The 16123-nt window shown below is 40.8% G+C and overlaps 2 protein-coding genes across 2 annotated transcripts; both read left to right on the top strand.

Annotated features, from left to right (window-relative positions):
• Positions 1 to 1786: 1786 nt before the first annotated feature.
• LOC137296393 (caveolin-1-like) lies at positions 1787 to 6273 on the top strand. Its single transcript, XM_067828191.1, has 2 exons — positions 1787 to 1898; positions 5640 to 6273. The coding sequence occupies exons 1-2, from the start codon at positions 1842 to 1844 to the stop codon at positions 5970 to 5972; spliced, it is 390 nt and encodes a 129-aa protein (XP_067684292.1). The 5' UTR covers positions 1787 to 1841; the 3' UTR covers positions 5973 to 6273.
• Positions 6274 to 9426: 3153 nt separating this feature from the next.
• LOC137296516 (caveolin-1-like) lies at positions 9427 to 12031 on the top strand. Its single transcript, XM_067828317.1, has 2 exons — positions 9427 to 9483; positions 11686 to 12031. Exons 1-2 carry the CDS (start codon positions 9427 to 9429, stop codon positions 12016 to 12018), a joined length of 390 nt encoding a protein of 129 aa, XP_067684418.1. The 3' UTR covers positions 12019 to 12031.
• Positions 12032 to 16123: the final 4092 nt, after the last annotated feature.

Raw genomic sequence — 16123 nt, 5'->3', positions numbered from 1 at the left:
AGCTCTTCTGCTGACATGCTCTTATCAAGCAGGTTATTGCTTTGGTTCATGTTCAAATCCATAAATATCTGGTGTTGATCGATTAGACCACTCCTTGCATATTTTGACATTAACGGGAGTGCGTTACGAAGAGTCTTGTTACGTATTGTGTCGTAGAAAATGTTCTGGCATAACGCATTGGAAACTGGAATCTATATGTAACTGGACTCAGTATAACATCACTGAAATACTGCTGTTTAATGAACCAGAAGTAAATGTAGCGATCTTTGTGAAGATACTTCAATCTTCCTAGGGTGCATATCTCACATTGCTCATTTGATATTTCACGTAAGATGTGTACAGATGTTTTGCAGTGGTGATCTTTTTCAGACTTCGAGTAGAACACATAACGACACGTGTGCATGCGCGCGTAGGTGTGTGGGTACTTGGGTGCGTGCATGTTTAGGTGCTTTATCAGCACGTGCTTACACCCGTGACTGCCAATGACTGACATTTGCTTTCTCATCACTTTGTCACCACAGTCTTGGGACACGCCAGGTACTGTCAGTGAATGACATTTGACTTCAGATAACTTTATCAGCACAATCGGTGAGAGGACACCTCACTGTCAATGGCTGGCATTTGCCATCAGATGGCTTTATCAGCACAATCGGAGGGAGGACACCTCACTGTCAATGGCTGGCATTTGCCATCAGATGGCTTTATCAGCACAATCGGAGGGAGGACACCTCACTGCCAATGACTGACATCTGCCTTTAAATCACTTTATCAGCACAAGAGGGAGGACACCTCACTGCCAATGACTGTCATCTGCCTTTAAATCACTTTATCAGCACAAGAGGGAGGACACCTCACTGCCAATGACTGACATCTGCCTTTAAATCACTTTATCAGCACAAGAGGGAGGACACCTCACTGCCAATGACTAGACTAGAGTCTGCCTTCAAATCACTTTATTAACACAATCGGAGGACACCTCACAGCCAATGACAGTCGTCTCCCTTAAAAAAGAAAAAAAGAAAAAAGAAAAAAAAAACGCTCCCAGGAACTACAGTGTGAGTATTGTATCAGTTTTTTGTGTGAGGATGACCGCGACGATGATGACGATGATGATGAGGAGTATGATTACTTACAACGGAAATAGTGTGTGTGTGTGTGTTGGGGGGTGGGGGGTGGGGTGGGGTTGTAAGCATTTAATAAAATGCTCGAAACATGTTTATTGAATTAAAGGATCAGAAGATGTTGTTGGTGCATATTGAGGTGACAGGGTCATCTGATGGACATATCTTTAGAGACCACATGCTCCAGGTAGAAATATATTGTTTTTAAGAATTGTTTGGAGCGAAAGATGTGTTAACATGGCATGGTACCATACAACATGCCAAGGCTAGTGTCCCCACGGTATTTGGAGCTTTTGGATAGTCACGAGTCCCCGTGACGTACCTTAACCCAGTCATCGCCCTGATCTTGTCTCTTTGCTTATCTGAGACCCAAGTAGGGGATGTTTGAGAGTTTTAAGTGATTTGGTAAACAACTCCCACCGTAGGGTAACCATAGCTGAAAGTTTTGAATAACCACCATATCAACAGGTGAATTCAGGGGCATTGAAATTTGAGACAGGTCACGTGACCTGTTCTCTGCTGCAACGTTCATCATAAGTGGAAGGGTGTTCTCTATTTTCGAGCTATTCGTAAAGTTGGACGCGCTGCTGCTTAGCAATAGGGGAAAACAATTTTCGTTGGTCACATTTAAGGGCCAGTGTTAAGGCAAACGGCCTTAGTTTCAGGTGGACAGTCTCCCTTCAACAACTTGGTGCAAGGGTTAATTACTGAAATCTCAAAATGGCAGAACTGGACATGATGAATAGGGATCCCAACAACCTCAATGACCACCTGAAGGTACGTATTAATTAAAATTTTAAATTTAAAAACAAATACATCTGTGCAAATACGTCTTAAAGGATAATTAAACTAAATATATAACTTACATACGGGAAACGGATAAAATGAAAGTATTAGTATGCGCAATACATGCTTATAGATATACATTTTGGTTAATAATTGTGCAATATATGGAGGTTAAATCGTTATGAAGTCTAACAGTAAGCTTACTCTGTCATTATAATCTAGCTCGTGCAGTAATACGCGATGTATATGAAGTCCTCCAGGGTGAGGAAAAAATGGTTTTTATACAAATTGTATGACTAGCAATCTCTACCGGGGGGGTGGGGGGGGGGGGGGGGGGGGGAAATATGCTAGCCCCTTTTCGCAAACACCCGCCATTTAAGCCAAATGGGATGGTCTTAGTCGACGGATAACCAAAGCAGATTTTTCTCTGGCATGCACATTTTATATTCCAATGATTCCTTATCATCCGGCCTTATTTCACGGAAAATGGCATTCATTTGCATCTAGTGAACTGAATGCGAGGGTTTAATGAGTCTGTTCGTAGTTGGCCTATATCAAATTTCCCTCCATATCCCACTTTGACATAAATCATCAAACCAGCTACGTGATCGATCGTGCCATGTATCGAGTGAATGGTTCTGAATGAACGCAGACGCATAGGAAATCAATGAAGCTTTATTGAAAGTAGAAGTGCAAGGACTGGGTTATGGGTTGTACTGGATGTGTTTTCAGCTAACGTATTCTGTTATATCTTAAACAAAAAAAATATATCTACGTTGAAACAAGTGCAGCAGCAAGTTTCTGGAGCGCTTCCGGAACTCTTTGTCACGCTTCGTGTCACTTTAAGAACTCTTGACATACTGTAATAAGTTGTTTTGAACATGAGCAGGTATCGCTACGTGCTGTATTCCTTAAAACATATTAAAACATTCATATAATTGGTTTTCCCGCAGTTTTAGTAATATTTGTTGAATTACATGAGAATTAAAGAAAGCTAAACTATAAATTCTGATTCTCGATATATCGTCACACTTATTTCGAAAATGATAGATATAGTTTCTACATTAATATATATATATATATATATATATATGTCTCTATATATAATGTATTGCGAGCAGTGCACAGTTTGGATCGTTTGTATATCGTTGTTACGTTGCTAGGGACCTGTTGTCCTTGACAACACAGTCACTGACACGTAGTGACCGTGGAGGAATAGTGAAATGTATGTCTTTGGATGGTTTTGTCAATAAAGGCTTTTATCCTCCACTCTAAGTGTCAGATAAGATGTCTATGTAGGCGAACTACATGCTCTGTCAATTTGAATAACTGGGCTCCCCTGTTGGAGAAAGGCCTGTGACCTATAAGTGTTTGTTGTGAAAAGACCTGCACAGTATCAACTATTGATATGACTCCAACTTGAGACATATTTGTATGCACGAATTTGTGTATCAACGGACAATCTACTAGCTGCGCTTTGCAATGATAAATACATTCCTATATATATTGTAGCAAAATGTTTGTATGGTTGTTGTTTAACGCCATCCTCAGCAACATTCCAACTATACATACATATATTAGCTACAAAAATTAAGGGAACTGATGAAATGACACTGAATGTGAAACTGCTCTGAATGTTCACTAAATCAAATTTGGGCGTGAAGTTCAATACCTGGTGTGTCCACCATGTTATTCAACACATTCATGACACCTTGATGGCATACTGTTGATCAATTTCCCGATGGTTGCCCGTGGTATTGCCCGCCATTCCTCCTGGAGAGCTGCACCAAGCTGAGCGAGGCTGACGGGTGCAGGGTCCCTTCGACCGAGAATGTCCCATAAATGTTCAATTGGGGACAGGTCTGGGGACTTAGAGGGCCAGTCCAATGTATATATGTCCACTCTTCGGAGATAAGCTGTGACATCATCTTGGACTTTAAAATTCCTGCTGATGATTCTAGCCAGTGGAGCCACGACAGAACTCAAAAACTCCACGTATCGCTGACTAGTCAAGGATCCATCAACTATGACCAGATCTGATCGCCTGTCATGTGTAACCACCCCACACCATGACACTACCCCTGGTTGATAATTGTTGCTCTGGCATACCGGTCACCGTTACGGTGCCAGCAACGTTTTCTGTCATGTGTGAATCTGAGGCAAAACCTAAATTCACCTGAGAACATAGCGTAACGCCAATGGCGCAAAGCCCGTGCCTGATGCTGCCTAGGCCATGCCAATCTTTGGCGCCTATGGTGAACTGGAACGGTAACACCCTTGAAACGCCGCCTTGCTTTCTTTCAGACGGACTCTTATAGAGCCAGTTTTTAACGGTTTAGTGTGCAATTTGTCGCCCAGTGCGTATACGGAATTCCCTATTGATGGCAGGTGCTGATTTGAAGCGACAGTGTATGGCCATTAATGCAAAGAGACGATCCTGTCGTGGTGTCGTGGATTTTGGCCTACCACGCCCAGGTCCCATTACAGCCCCACCTGCTCACAGTACTTGTCCAACATGCGTGAAATTACACTTTTTGATTTAGCAAACATGCGGACAACTTGACTCAATGATGTCCCCTCCTCTATCATCCTCACAATTCTCAATTTGTTTGTTCATTGTGATACTGCCGGAGGCATTTTTCAGCATGTGTTCAACTCTACTGCATTAGTTATTGGGAATTCACCAATACGTTTACAGAGGTTAACTGTTGGGTGCACTTGCATCACTTGTTGGTGATGCATCATGTGGAATTTCATTGGATGTTGCAACTCTACGGTAACTCACCCTTTCATCTCAACGTTTGCTGCATTCGGTGTCTTAGCAATAAAACATTGAACCAGTTTATGAGATTGCTTGCTAGAACCATGGCGTTGTTGATTGTCGATCACTATTAAGTTAATAAAAAATGGAATTGCGGCAATTGTAATCAGGAGACATAGCATATTATGTAACACAACCTTCTGTTGTCCAAACATGATTCGAGTAAGTGTGGTAACCTTCAGACGGTACCGTCTCGCCACACGTCGGACATGCTGCTTGTGTAAAGGCGACATGCGGTGATGGACGAGCAATAGTGAATTTGGTCAACCCTTAAACACACCTTACCATTCACTTTAGCCAATGCTGGTGGTAATTAGATGTCCCGAAAAGACAATGTTCACAGGAAATTGTAGAAGCTCATTTTTCATCCGGCGTTAACATCTTGTGAGGGTAATGCGTTTGACCAATCAATATTCAATTTTTCAACTCAATATGTATCATACAAAACCGGAAAGTTTATTATAGGTACAACACAAATGTAGGACAGATTGATTATTGAATTTCATCCGTACCATCATCATGAATTTCCATGACCAGTCCTTCTGCATTTCAATATGTTGCTGACACGTGAAGGTCCCGGGGTAGAATAGGCCTTCTGCAATCCATGCTTGCCATTAAAGGCGACTATGCTTGTCGTAAGAGGCGACTAATGGGATCGGGTGGTCAGACTCGCTGACTTGGTTGACACATGTCATCGGTTCCCAATTGCTAAGATCGATGCTCATGTTATTGGTCACTGGATTATCTGGTCCAGACTCGATTATTTGCAGACCGCCACCATATAGTTGGAACTAAACGCACTCACATAATACCACGTTTAATGAGTGAATATATTGAGTGAATTTATATATGTTGTAAAATCTCGAACTGACACACATCTAAATCTAAAGTAAATTTTCCCACGTTTGCAGGTGATGTTCGAGGATGTTATCGGTGAACCCGAGGGAGCCCACAGTGCAGATTGCGTCTGGCGTAACTCCTACAAATGCTTCAACTGTGGCAAGAGCTGTTGTTATGCCTTCCTCACCTTCGTCTGTGCTATTCCCTTGGCTCTCTGCTGGGGATGCGAGTTCGCCATGATGTCCTTCCAACACATCTGGCAGTTCACGCCCTGCCTCCGGCTGTTCAGCAGTTATCTTGGATGCTACCAGAAATTCTTCGGCTCCATCATCAACTGTTGTCTGGCTCCAGTCTGTGAAGCATGTGGTCTGTGTTTCAGTAAAATAGCCGTCGCCAACAAATAACCATCAGCCTCAGAAGGTCAAAATGCTCAGGTTCCCGTTGGACGAGGTGTGTTTATGAGGATGGAAGGGACATCCTCACTATTTCCCTAGTTCTGTCTCGCCGGCTGAGAAAACTGTCTTCCCCATAAACTGTGATATCTTTCCTGTACCTTTTTATTGTGTACATATATTAGTATTACGTTTCATATACACGTGTATATGTACCGACCTTGTCTGTATCTTCTCTGTTGTTTGCTTCGACAATCACATATGAATGAGTTTGTACATATATTATTTCTGTACAATCCAAATAAACACATACAAACGTGTGTTGTCTGAAGGTGTTTTTGGAAGATGATCAGTAAAAGGTGTGTTGAATATCAATATACATACAAATATTTATACAGAAGGAATATGCAAACACACTGATGTTTACAGCGATATTTAGATTTAATGAAACGTAATGGTGTCCTTAAGAAAGGAGAGGAGCGTTAGATCATGAACAGATTTTTCCAACAAAATTATTCAGTTTGTCCACGTTGACATACATGCACACACATCATGATCATAATCTCTACAATATACGGACTTTCTCGAGAAGTGTGTCCATGAAAGAACTAGGATCCATCACTGATAATACTGCAATCCAAAACCGACAGACAGACAGATTTATTCGGTCATAGTCACAGGTCAATAATACACACATTTACCGAAAGTAAATACGTACTGAGTAAAGCTGAATATAGTTTGGTATTAATGAATGTCACAACTAGTGAAAGATATTTTCTTAGTGATGTTAAATTATGGATATTATCTGATGGCAACAGTCGGATGAACGTTTCAGTTCTGTCTGCTTGAGTCAGATTTGTAAAAAACAATCAGATCTTTGTTGGGAATATTTTTGACATATCAATGAAATATTGAGTTCATGTTCTATGTAATCAAGGGCAGCAGAATAACAAAATCCAAACCCCCATGCAACACTACACCAATGACATACCGACCTCAACAGAAACACAAAGCCGTTTGCATGCTTTGAAGGAAAAATGACCAACTTTTTACACGTTTTCTCCGCCAACCAAACCAGAATAAGGCACTAAGTCTTGTCCCGCGGAGATTTTGTAAGCCGATATCCATGATATATCGGTACAAGGGTGAATCGATATTTACGTTAGTGTTACGTAGTGTCGTCTACAAATAACTTCGGCTATATTCAAATATATCCTGTGATCTCCATTGACCCGTCTGTACATTTCTGATGTACAAGAATTTGCTTTGGATCTTTAATGAGGTTTTCCCGATTAAATAGACGTGACATTACACATAATTGTTAACTCCAGTATTGTGTATTGGCATTAAAACTGAGAAAAGCAAATGAACGTTTAATATAAATTCCAATATATTTTCAGAAAAGGCATGCTGTAATTTTATACTGTAAGCTATATTTTACTATTTGCAGTCATTATTACCAGCATTTTAAGTGACAGTTGTGCAGTACTTATTAGGAACCCTGTGCTGGCAGACTGAATATGTCTTGCTGTCTTTGATGACGTCACTAAAACATACACACACATACACACTTACACACATACTCACACACACTCACATACTCACACACACACTCACACACACACACTCTCTCACACACACCCCACACACTCTCACACACATTCACACACACATTCACACTCACACACATCGGAGGATGTAGAAATACAGTGAGTGATTCAATGATCCTATCTTCAAATCCACGATTTTATTCAAAGTCTGTAGAATCAGTGAATGTCCTTGAATCAGAGCAGAATTTTCAACCCACTTCACTACAGTCTGAACTAGACAAACCAGCGGTTGCCATTATGAACAATATGCCATTAAGTTAGGCCACATGACAATCAATCCTTTAAGTAACCGAACTATGGCGTCTGTCAAACTTGGATGCCCGCCAACATTGACTGCACTGTCTGATACTTTCTTCCGTATTTTCATCCGCACCTTAGATCCTCCTTCTTACCACACATCCTACCCCTAACCCCCAACACGCACTCACAGACATCTCATGGTCGGTTTAAAGATACTAGCGAAGCGCTTTAGAGTGTACCTCCTTAGGACATCTGTACAAGTCAGGTCGGGATTTGATGTCAAAGTACCCCACTTTTATTTAGCTGTCATATTTGAGGATTTCCTATTTAGAAAACATGTCAACGCCTCTAAAGTACACGAACAGGGTGATCCATGGTTCAGCTGCTGGAGTAAAAGTAGGCTCTGTCAATTTTCCGATTGTACCCAATCTTCACTTCTACTTACATACACAATCTTCACATCTATTTACCCATCACTGTACGACCAAATGCATCTTATGAGATCAAACAGAAGATAAAGGTGATCATAAGTTTTTTGAACGCCAGGACACACTGATCTAATTTGTAGACAGCGTTAACTTCAGGTAGATCATAACTCGGCTAGACCCATGCTTGTTAGAGACGACTAAGGGAATTCGATGGGAGGCTCGCTGACTTGTCTGAAATATGTCACTGTATCCCAGCTGCTTAGATCGATGCTCATGCTGTTGATCACTGGATTGTTTAGCCCAGACCCAGATTATTTAAGGGCCTATAGCTAGTATACTGCTGAACGCGGCGTTAAACAACAACCAAACCAAAGCAAGCAGGCCATGACGTGGATGGAACACTACTTCAGTGAAATAATAAGTATAATTTCGAAGCTTATGTGCCGTTTCGTCGTACAGTCGTGATCGGTTGTTTCATGTGTGTGATGTCTTGTACATGTGGCAAAAGTAAGATTAGAGAAGAATAGCTATATGCAATGGTATCAGTCTCCAGTGTGCAAGCTCAGTCATGTCAGTGACCATAACATATGCCCAGTGTAAAACTTTCCCTCAGAGAAGTCACCCGTTCACAACGACTTAACACAAACAAAAAGCTGTCAGTGTGATACGTAAAATTACGACAGGAATAACGACTGTTCCAACATCTGAACCATGTGATTAGTCTTCACCCTGTTCTTTCTCTGTGGGAGGACCTTATCTGTCAAATCACCCTCGCCCAGAAACATCTACAGGGTAACCGTCACACAGTATGGAGGGGCAACGTGGGATATTGTTTACAAACCACCCGTATTGACATAATGCATATAGTAAACAGGATACTGCCAATAAGAATTTAACGAAACGCACTTACGTCTTTCGATGGGCATATTTACATTATCCTTGAATAATAATGCATTCAACTTTGAACTAAAACGAGTCAATTCAGGTTTGAAACGGGTTACGTGACGTGGTGAAGGGTATACACTTTTTCACAGTTACTCATGAACTTGAGATGTCGCTGCTTGGCAACCGCGGAGAATATTTTTCGTTGGTCACATTTAAGGACCAGTCCTGAGACAAACGGTTGAGTTTCAACAGGACCAACAAGTCAACACAGGGCAATTTACCTGGTCATAGATCTCAACCAATATGGCCGACCTGGACATGATGAATAGGGACCCCAACAACCTCAATGACCACCTGAAGGTATGTATTAAATGAAATATATCATTTGTATCAAGTGGAAATTAATATGAAGTGTATACGATGTGAAAGTGTCAATAATTACAAAAAGAAAACGATAGAAATTGATTTTCTGTAAAAATGTTATTTGCAGATGGATACACATTTTGGATATTTGAATATTTTTGTCTGTTAAAGGTTTGTATGATAAGGATGTACGCATTATACATACGTACTCTATGATATATATGCCAACTCAACTAAAAACTGTTCCTAATGACGTGTAATCAGTCAAATCAGCCATCGGCCTCACATCCTGGGGATAAAGCCGGTCAGAACCAAGGAATGCTGTAATCAAATAGAGGGTTATTGTATTATTATTTTCTCGATGATATTTCCACCACTTCACACAAACATCACAGCAGTCATCGGTTGACCAAATGTTCTGAGACATTAGTAAAAGGAAGCGTAAGACTGAGGTGATCAGAACAAGAACGGGGTTGAATCAGAACACACATTAACGAATGTTCGGATTTAGGATGAAAACAGCTTGACACTTCTCAACAAGACATATTGTCATTTACTATACGTGCACCTGAGGATGAACACACTGCTCAGTCATAAGTTGTGACAATGTGCACATTTCGGAGTGAAATGAGTTTTTAGAAGCTGCAAAGGGGTGAACAACTTCTTTCACGGTGGGGTAGCCTAGTGGTGAAATCGTTTGCTTGTCACGCCGAACACCCAGGTTCGATTCCCCAGGTTCGATTTCCCCCATTGGTACAATACGTGAAGCCCGTTCCTGGTGCTCTCCGACGTTATAATGCTAGAATATTGCTGAAATATTGCTGAAAGCAGCCTTCAACACATCCACACTCACAGAGTGGCATAGAGAGATATAGACCACTGGAGCTGTTGAACAGCTATACGAACACACTGTCGTCCTAGGAACGGAATGAGCACTTTTATCCCCCAGACCATCATTAGAAGCAACATGTGTTATTGATAGTTCCCAAGTCAAGCAGTTCTTTCTCCACGAAGAAAAACGTCACAGAAAAAAACGCCTGTCCGAGAGGCCTGAGCGGCTTAGGTGGCTGACGTTGTGTGCCCGTGTAATCCCAAATATGACATATGTTACATTTGTCCACTTTCTAAATGGCATTGTATAATCACCGATGATGTGACTTGGCAAGCTTTAGAGACGGTGTCATTGCCTTTAGTGATGCATTGTCTTTAGTGATGCATTGCCTTTAGTGATGCATTGTCTTTAGTGATGCATTGCCTTTAGTGATGCATTGCCTTTAGTGATGCATTGCCTTTAGTGATGCATTGTCTTTAGTGATGCATAATCTCTTTGGTGACGGCTTCATACCAGACTGCTTCACGTCTACATCAGTGGCGTGCTTCACCGTCGTTGTTACGGATCTGAGACATACAGAACCTAATTGTGGTACCATTCAAGATAATTCGGCATCGCTCAAGTGGAGCAAACATCTCGAAGAATGATGATGCTTGTCCATCCTGTGGAAATGTAATCGATGTCTTCAGGTACTTTGATATATTCAATTTGGGACAAAGTGTTGTACCTATGCCACATATTCCCGGCAATGTGTTTTCGCCCAGGTGTCGAGCGCCTCATTCGGAAGTGGAGAACGTAACCCGATCTTCTGTCCAATTGCGCCGATTAGATTCGAAACAGGGGAGCTTACTCTGTATACTGACTCTACTACACAATTTCACTTCTAGAAAAGGTCGCCCTACAGCTATGTTATAGTGTCTGATAGGAGAGAAGCTTTGTAAATACCAACAGTGCGAATCAGTACATAATCACTGTAAAGTGATTCTTGATGTCCAAGCTTTACGGAACAGTGGGAAGTTATAGTGTTATAGTGTCTACTTCAGGACAGCCATGTCCAAATATTTTCTAAAGTCAAGTGCTTGCTCCCATAGTGTTCTTTCGACAAACGCTTTAGCTGAATCAGGTTTTTGTGATCTAACTACGTACATTTAGATCATGCCCGTATCTGTGCGTTGGAAATTAACACATGTTCCATAATTTGCAATCACAGCTACTCAGTCGAAAAGAACGTATAACAACAACAACGTACTTTACATAGAAAGACATTTGGACAAACAAGATGATACCTATGAATGCCTATGTGTGTTTGATAATACCATGAATATTATGTGTCATAAACTCCAAGATATTATTTCTCTTGCTTGCAGGTGATGTTCGAGGATGTTATCGGTGAACCCGAGGGAGCCCACAGTGCAGATTGCGTCTGGCGTAACTCCTATAAATGCTTCAACTGCTGCAAGAGCTGTTGTTATACATTCCTCACCTTCATTTGTGCTATTCCCTTGGCTCTCTGTTGGGGATGCGAGTTCGCCATGATGTCCTTCCAACACATCTGGCAGTTCACGCCCTGCCTCCGGATGTTCAGCAGTTATCTTGGATGCTACCAGAAATTCTTCGGCTCCATCATCAACTGTTGTCTGGCTCCAGTCTGTGAAGCATGTGGTCTGTGTTTCAGTAAAATAGCCGTCGCCAACAAATAACCTTCAGCCTCAGGAGCGACGTTGCATGTGCATGCTCAGGTTCCCTTTGAACGAAAATGGAAGGGCATATTCTCTACTTCTGGACTTCTGTCTCCCCAGTAATACCTGACCTGAACCCGTTGGAACCCAGTGTGTACATATGTTACTTGTTAGAATCTGCTCTATTGTTTGTCTCGACAATCACATTTGTATCAGGTCGAACATAGAAAATGTTGTGTGTAATCCAAATGACTATGTATAATTATTCAATTGTCGTTTGGTAGCTGATTTGACTTTACAAAAGTATTATTATTAGATATGTAAACAACGTGCTGTACACAAGTAAAATCCTTATAGAAATGAATGTGTGTTGTCGGGAAAAAGTATGGGATGGTGGTGGGGTGGGGTTGTTGGTGGTGGCGGTGGGTGCGGGGAAGGGCGGCATACACAATGTTGAAGGAAACTTAAAGTCCGAAAAAACACATAAAGACCGAAACAACAGCATAAAACTGCATTATCATTTTTTTCAAACAGAATCAAATAAAAGACGTACCATGAACCTGAGTGAGTCTTTAATTTGTTAGAGTCGAATCCAAACCATGTATTACAATTTCACAGCATGTAAAAATACGCACACACGATCGCAGGCACAAACATACATGCATTAATACAAAGACTTATGAACAGTTAATGAATGGTGAGAAGATGGTGAATCAAATATAAGGCGACAAAAACATGTTGATGGTATATCGTGTGGTACAAAAAAGGCGACAGGAGTGTCGATAAAACCTTATGAAATGGACCAAACAATGAAGCCGGTGAAATAGTCGTTTGTACACAACAGTTAATGACACAGTCCGAATCAATCTTACAATTACAATCTGAGTGAATCTTTCCTGCTCCTCTTGAGGCGCCTTGCTAAAGGGGCATGGTGGGTGGATAAGATGTCAGGCTAGTAATCCAGCGAGTTTGAGATGTCGGGATCGAGCCCAACTGTGACCGGGTGTGAAAACTCTGGAGTCATCTTTGTGTGCAGACACTTTCAGTGTTGCAACAACCCTTAGTGTATAGTACACAACCCTGTGCACTTAAGAGAACCGAAAAATCCGTCGATATATGACCAGATGAATACGTGCAAACAACCATTTGTGGGTACAGCAACGTGCAGTACAACGTGGACAAAGCGCTGTGACTATGTGTCCCAGTCCACCCAATTGAGAATGGGTAGCTACTAAGGATGGGAAAGCAGCATTAACATTGTGCGCCTTGTGGCTGCAAGAGCTGTATGATCCTCAGGGAGTAATGAGAGAAAAATACCAGCACCTTGGGCATGTACTAGTTGCCTGGATACATGCGCTGTATAAATATCCTAAAATGATAAAGTTCGGTTGTTGACGCCTGCGGACAAGGTTTCGACCATGCGTCTCAGGGACAGGACAAGACAGGCTTGCCATTACAGTCTAGTTATGTTTTACTACTGGGGTGGTTAGTTACTATACATCCACGAGGGACAAATGTGGTTTCATCTTGAATCGTTTGCTTGTTATGGTTTAAACATACTTTTATTCGTAAAGAGTCTGGTTTGGTAGACAAGCAGAACTTTGCTTATATCAACACCTCGCTAGTACATATATCATCCAAACAACTCACACAAGTACTGGATGCACAAAACGAGAAATTAAATCAGATATAGTAGAAAGATAGTCTGTTCATCTTATAAAACTTTATTAGTTTAATGTCGCGTCTTATGTTTAGACTTCGTTTAACCTGTGAGGGTTCGTGTCATGAACTGCGCAGCATGTTGTACGAAGTGCGTCTAGATGTAACTGTTCAAGAAAAAGCGTTTGATCATTCGTACAGTTATCACAGATATGATAACAATAATCAAATATTCGCGTCACAGACGATTTGGACATGGTGTCTCTCGTTTTTCTGGAGAGGCGATATCTGACACTTTGCCGCAGCTGACGCCGCAATATTCCAGCTATACGGCGGCGATGTGTTGAATTCGGTGATCATTGTCATGAGCATCGATCTATGCATTTGGGGCACAATGACACTTGTTAACAAAGTATGCGACCCTGACCACCCGCATTTTATAGCAAGCATTGGTTGCTGAAGACCAATTCTAACCAAAATCGCCTATGTTGTTTTCAGTGATTTTCGCATTAAGTTCCGTCGTACCTTCAAATATATGCACTCATCTGTGAAGAAAACCCGCTGTGAATATGCACAGACCTTGAAACAAACATATCCAAGAAAGAGGATGCAAGTATATATACTGTAGAAAGTCTAGATTTCCACAGTTTCTGAAAATGAAGAAAGTCTCAAAGCTCCATTTTAAAATATTTTAATTTTTCTGTTTAACTATGAACTGTTTTTTCTTGTGAGTAAAATATTTTCAGTTCAGAGACTAGTTGTTAGTCTAATCTGCACTCATATAAAGACCTTACACGAGAACATCTACAACCCTTCAACCGATGGCGCCTGGACAGAATGTATGTTCAACCATTTACTTCCTGCGGAAACCTGTTCCACTCTCGTCTGAACTGAGGCCAAGACCTATTAACAAAAAAGTTACGTGTAACTAGTTCTGTCAGTCTAAATTATGTGATTATTCCTCAAGTAGTGTCACTATATCGACCATGAATTGCCAGTCTGATAATATATTGCACTGGAGGTAAGAGCGGAGAAATCATTAGGGCTTTCGACGATTTTTCACCCGTTGTTTGTTTGCATTTGTTTACCGCCAGCAATGTGGGTGATTTAAAAATTATTGTCACTTTGGCAATATTTTAGTCATATCATTACTAAGAAGGGTAATATTTAAATAATTTATATATCTTAAAATCTGTCCGCGAAGGACAGCAGAACAGTTACTAAACTGACCGGAAGAAGAAAGTATACATGATTGTCTCAAAAAGTCATTCTCACTGATCAGCCACTTTGTGTGCTGGCGGTTAGGTGCCTGACTCTGAGGGTGCGGATTCGAATCTCGGATGGGACTCAACCAAAATTTGTTCTTTACCAAGAAAGTGAAATCCCAAATATGACATATATTGTATCCTCGATATGTAGTTATAATATTTTCTATCAATGACACATTGACGTTATGAACGCTTACAGTTGATCACATCTGCTCAGCATCTAAAGGCGACTTTTCAATGAAATACCTGCTTTTCTAGTGTTCGTTAACTGTCCTAGCTTTGTGCTTTGTTCTTATGGTGTAAATATTGGTCCTGTATGTTAAGAATGTATTCTTGTCTAGTTCCTTGCATCCGATATTCTTTCGTGGGTACTTCACATTAGGTTCTCAAGTTTGAGCTATTTCATGTGTCATATGCAACTGATTATTGAGCATGAATTGTTCTACCCTTGTTGAGATAGATTCGATCAACAACCAAAATGGCTATTCAGTGCCTTATGGAGAGTAAAACATCTAACCACATCCTTTGATGAGAAAAACACCAACGTATTTGTCATTCTTTAAATATATTCTGTTCCCATCAGAAAAAGAGATGGATTAACGTAGCGTCTTTCATGCTCCGTCCTGGGCGTGCGAGCAGAGTGTAAACCAGGCTGTGCAAACATGTGCTTCTCAGTCACTTATCGTTGTTTCATCTGGATTAGTCTACCCATGAACAATAACCCTAATTACATGGCGACAAGGTCACATATTGCCCCAGTTAGACAGCAGCAGTTGACCAAGCATTTCTTCCAGTTGTGTAGGTAAGTTGTATTGAACATATCACCTGTTGTTATGAAATGTACATTCACTATGTAATGAGAATCAACTTTATATCTGCAAAACAGTCTCAAATGCTTTTAGGCTTCCACACTTATAATGGTATCAACATTTGTATCATTTGTGTCTTTCAGACAGTGTAGCCTGTGTGCAAATAGATACACATAAAGATGGTTCATACATTTGAAATACGTTTGATTATCAAAAAAAAAAAAAAAAAAAAAAAAATAAAAATAAAAAAAATAAAATGATGACACAGTTTGAAAATATTATTTCAACTTACAATTTCAGTTCTACATTTCATTCATGGAAACATGTATGTGAGACAGGATCTGACATATTGTGGACTTTGTGTACTGTGCATGACTACAAACACATGCA

The sequence above is a fragment of the Haliotis asinina genome, chromosome 9 (genome assembly GCF_037392515.1).
Source record: "Haliotis asinina isolate JCU_RB_2024 chromosome 9, JCU_Hal_asi_v2, whole genome shotgun sequence".
In the NCBI taxonomy this organism is placed as follows: Eukaryota; Metazoa; Mollusca; class Gastropoda; order Lepetellida; family Haliotidae; genus Haliotis; species Haliotis asinina.
Note: the sequence above shows the minus strand (reverse complement) of the source record. Positions and strands in the feature narration are given on the sequence as shown.

What these genes read in the sequence shown, in the direction of transcription:
- LOC137296516 (XM_067828317.1), top strand. Translation starts at nt 9,427, where the DNA reads ATGGCCGACCTGGACATGATGAATAGGGACCCCAACAACCTCAATGAC. An exon ending in ACCTCAATGACCACCTGAAG is followed by an intron (nt 9,484 to 11,685) that starts GTATGTATTAAA and finishes TCTTGCTTGCAG; the next exon opens with GTGATGTTCGAGGATGTTAT.
- LOC137296393 (XM_067828191.1), top strand. Translation starts at nt 1,842, where the DNA reads ATGGCAGAACTGGACATGATGAATAGGGATCCCAACAACCTCAATGAC. An exon ending in ACCTCAATGACCACCTGAAG is followed by an intron (nt 1,899 to 5,639) that starts GTACGTATTAAT and finishes CCACGTTTGCAG; the next exon opens with GTGATGTTCGAGGATGTTAT.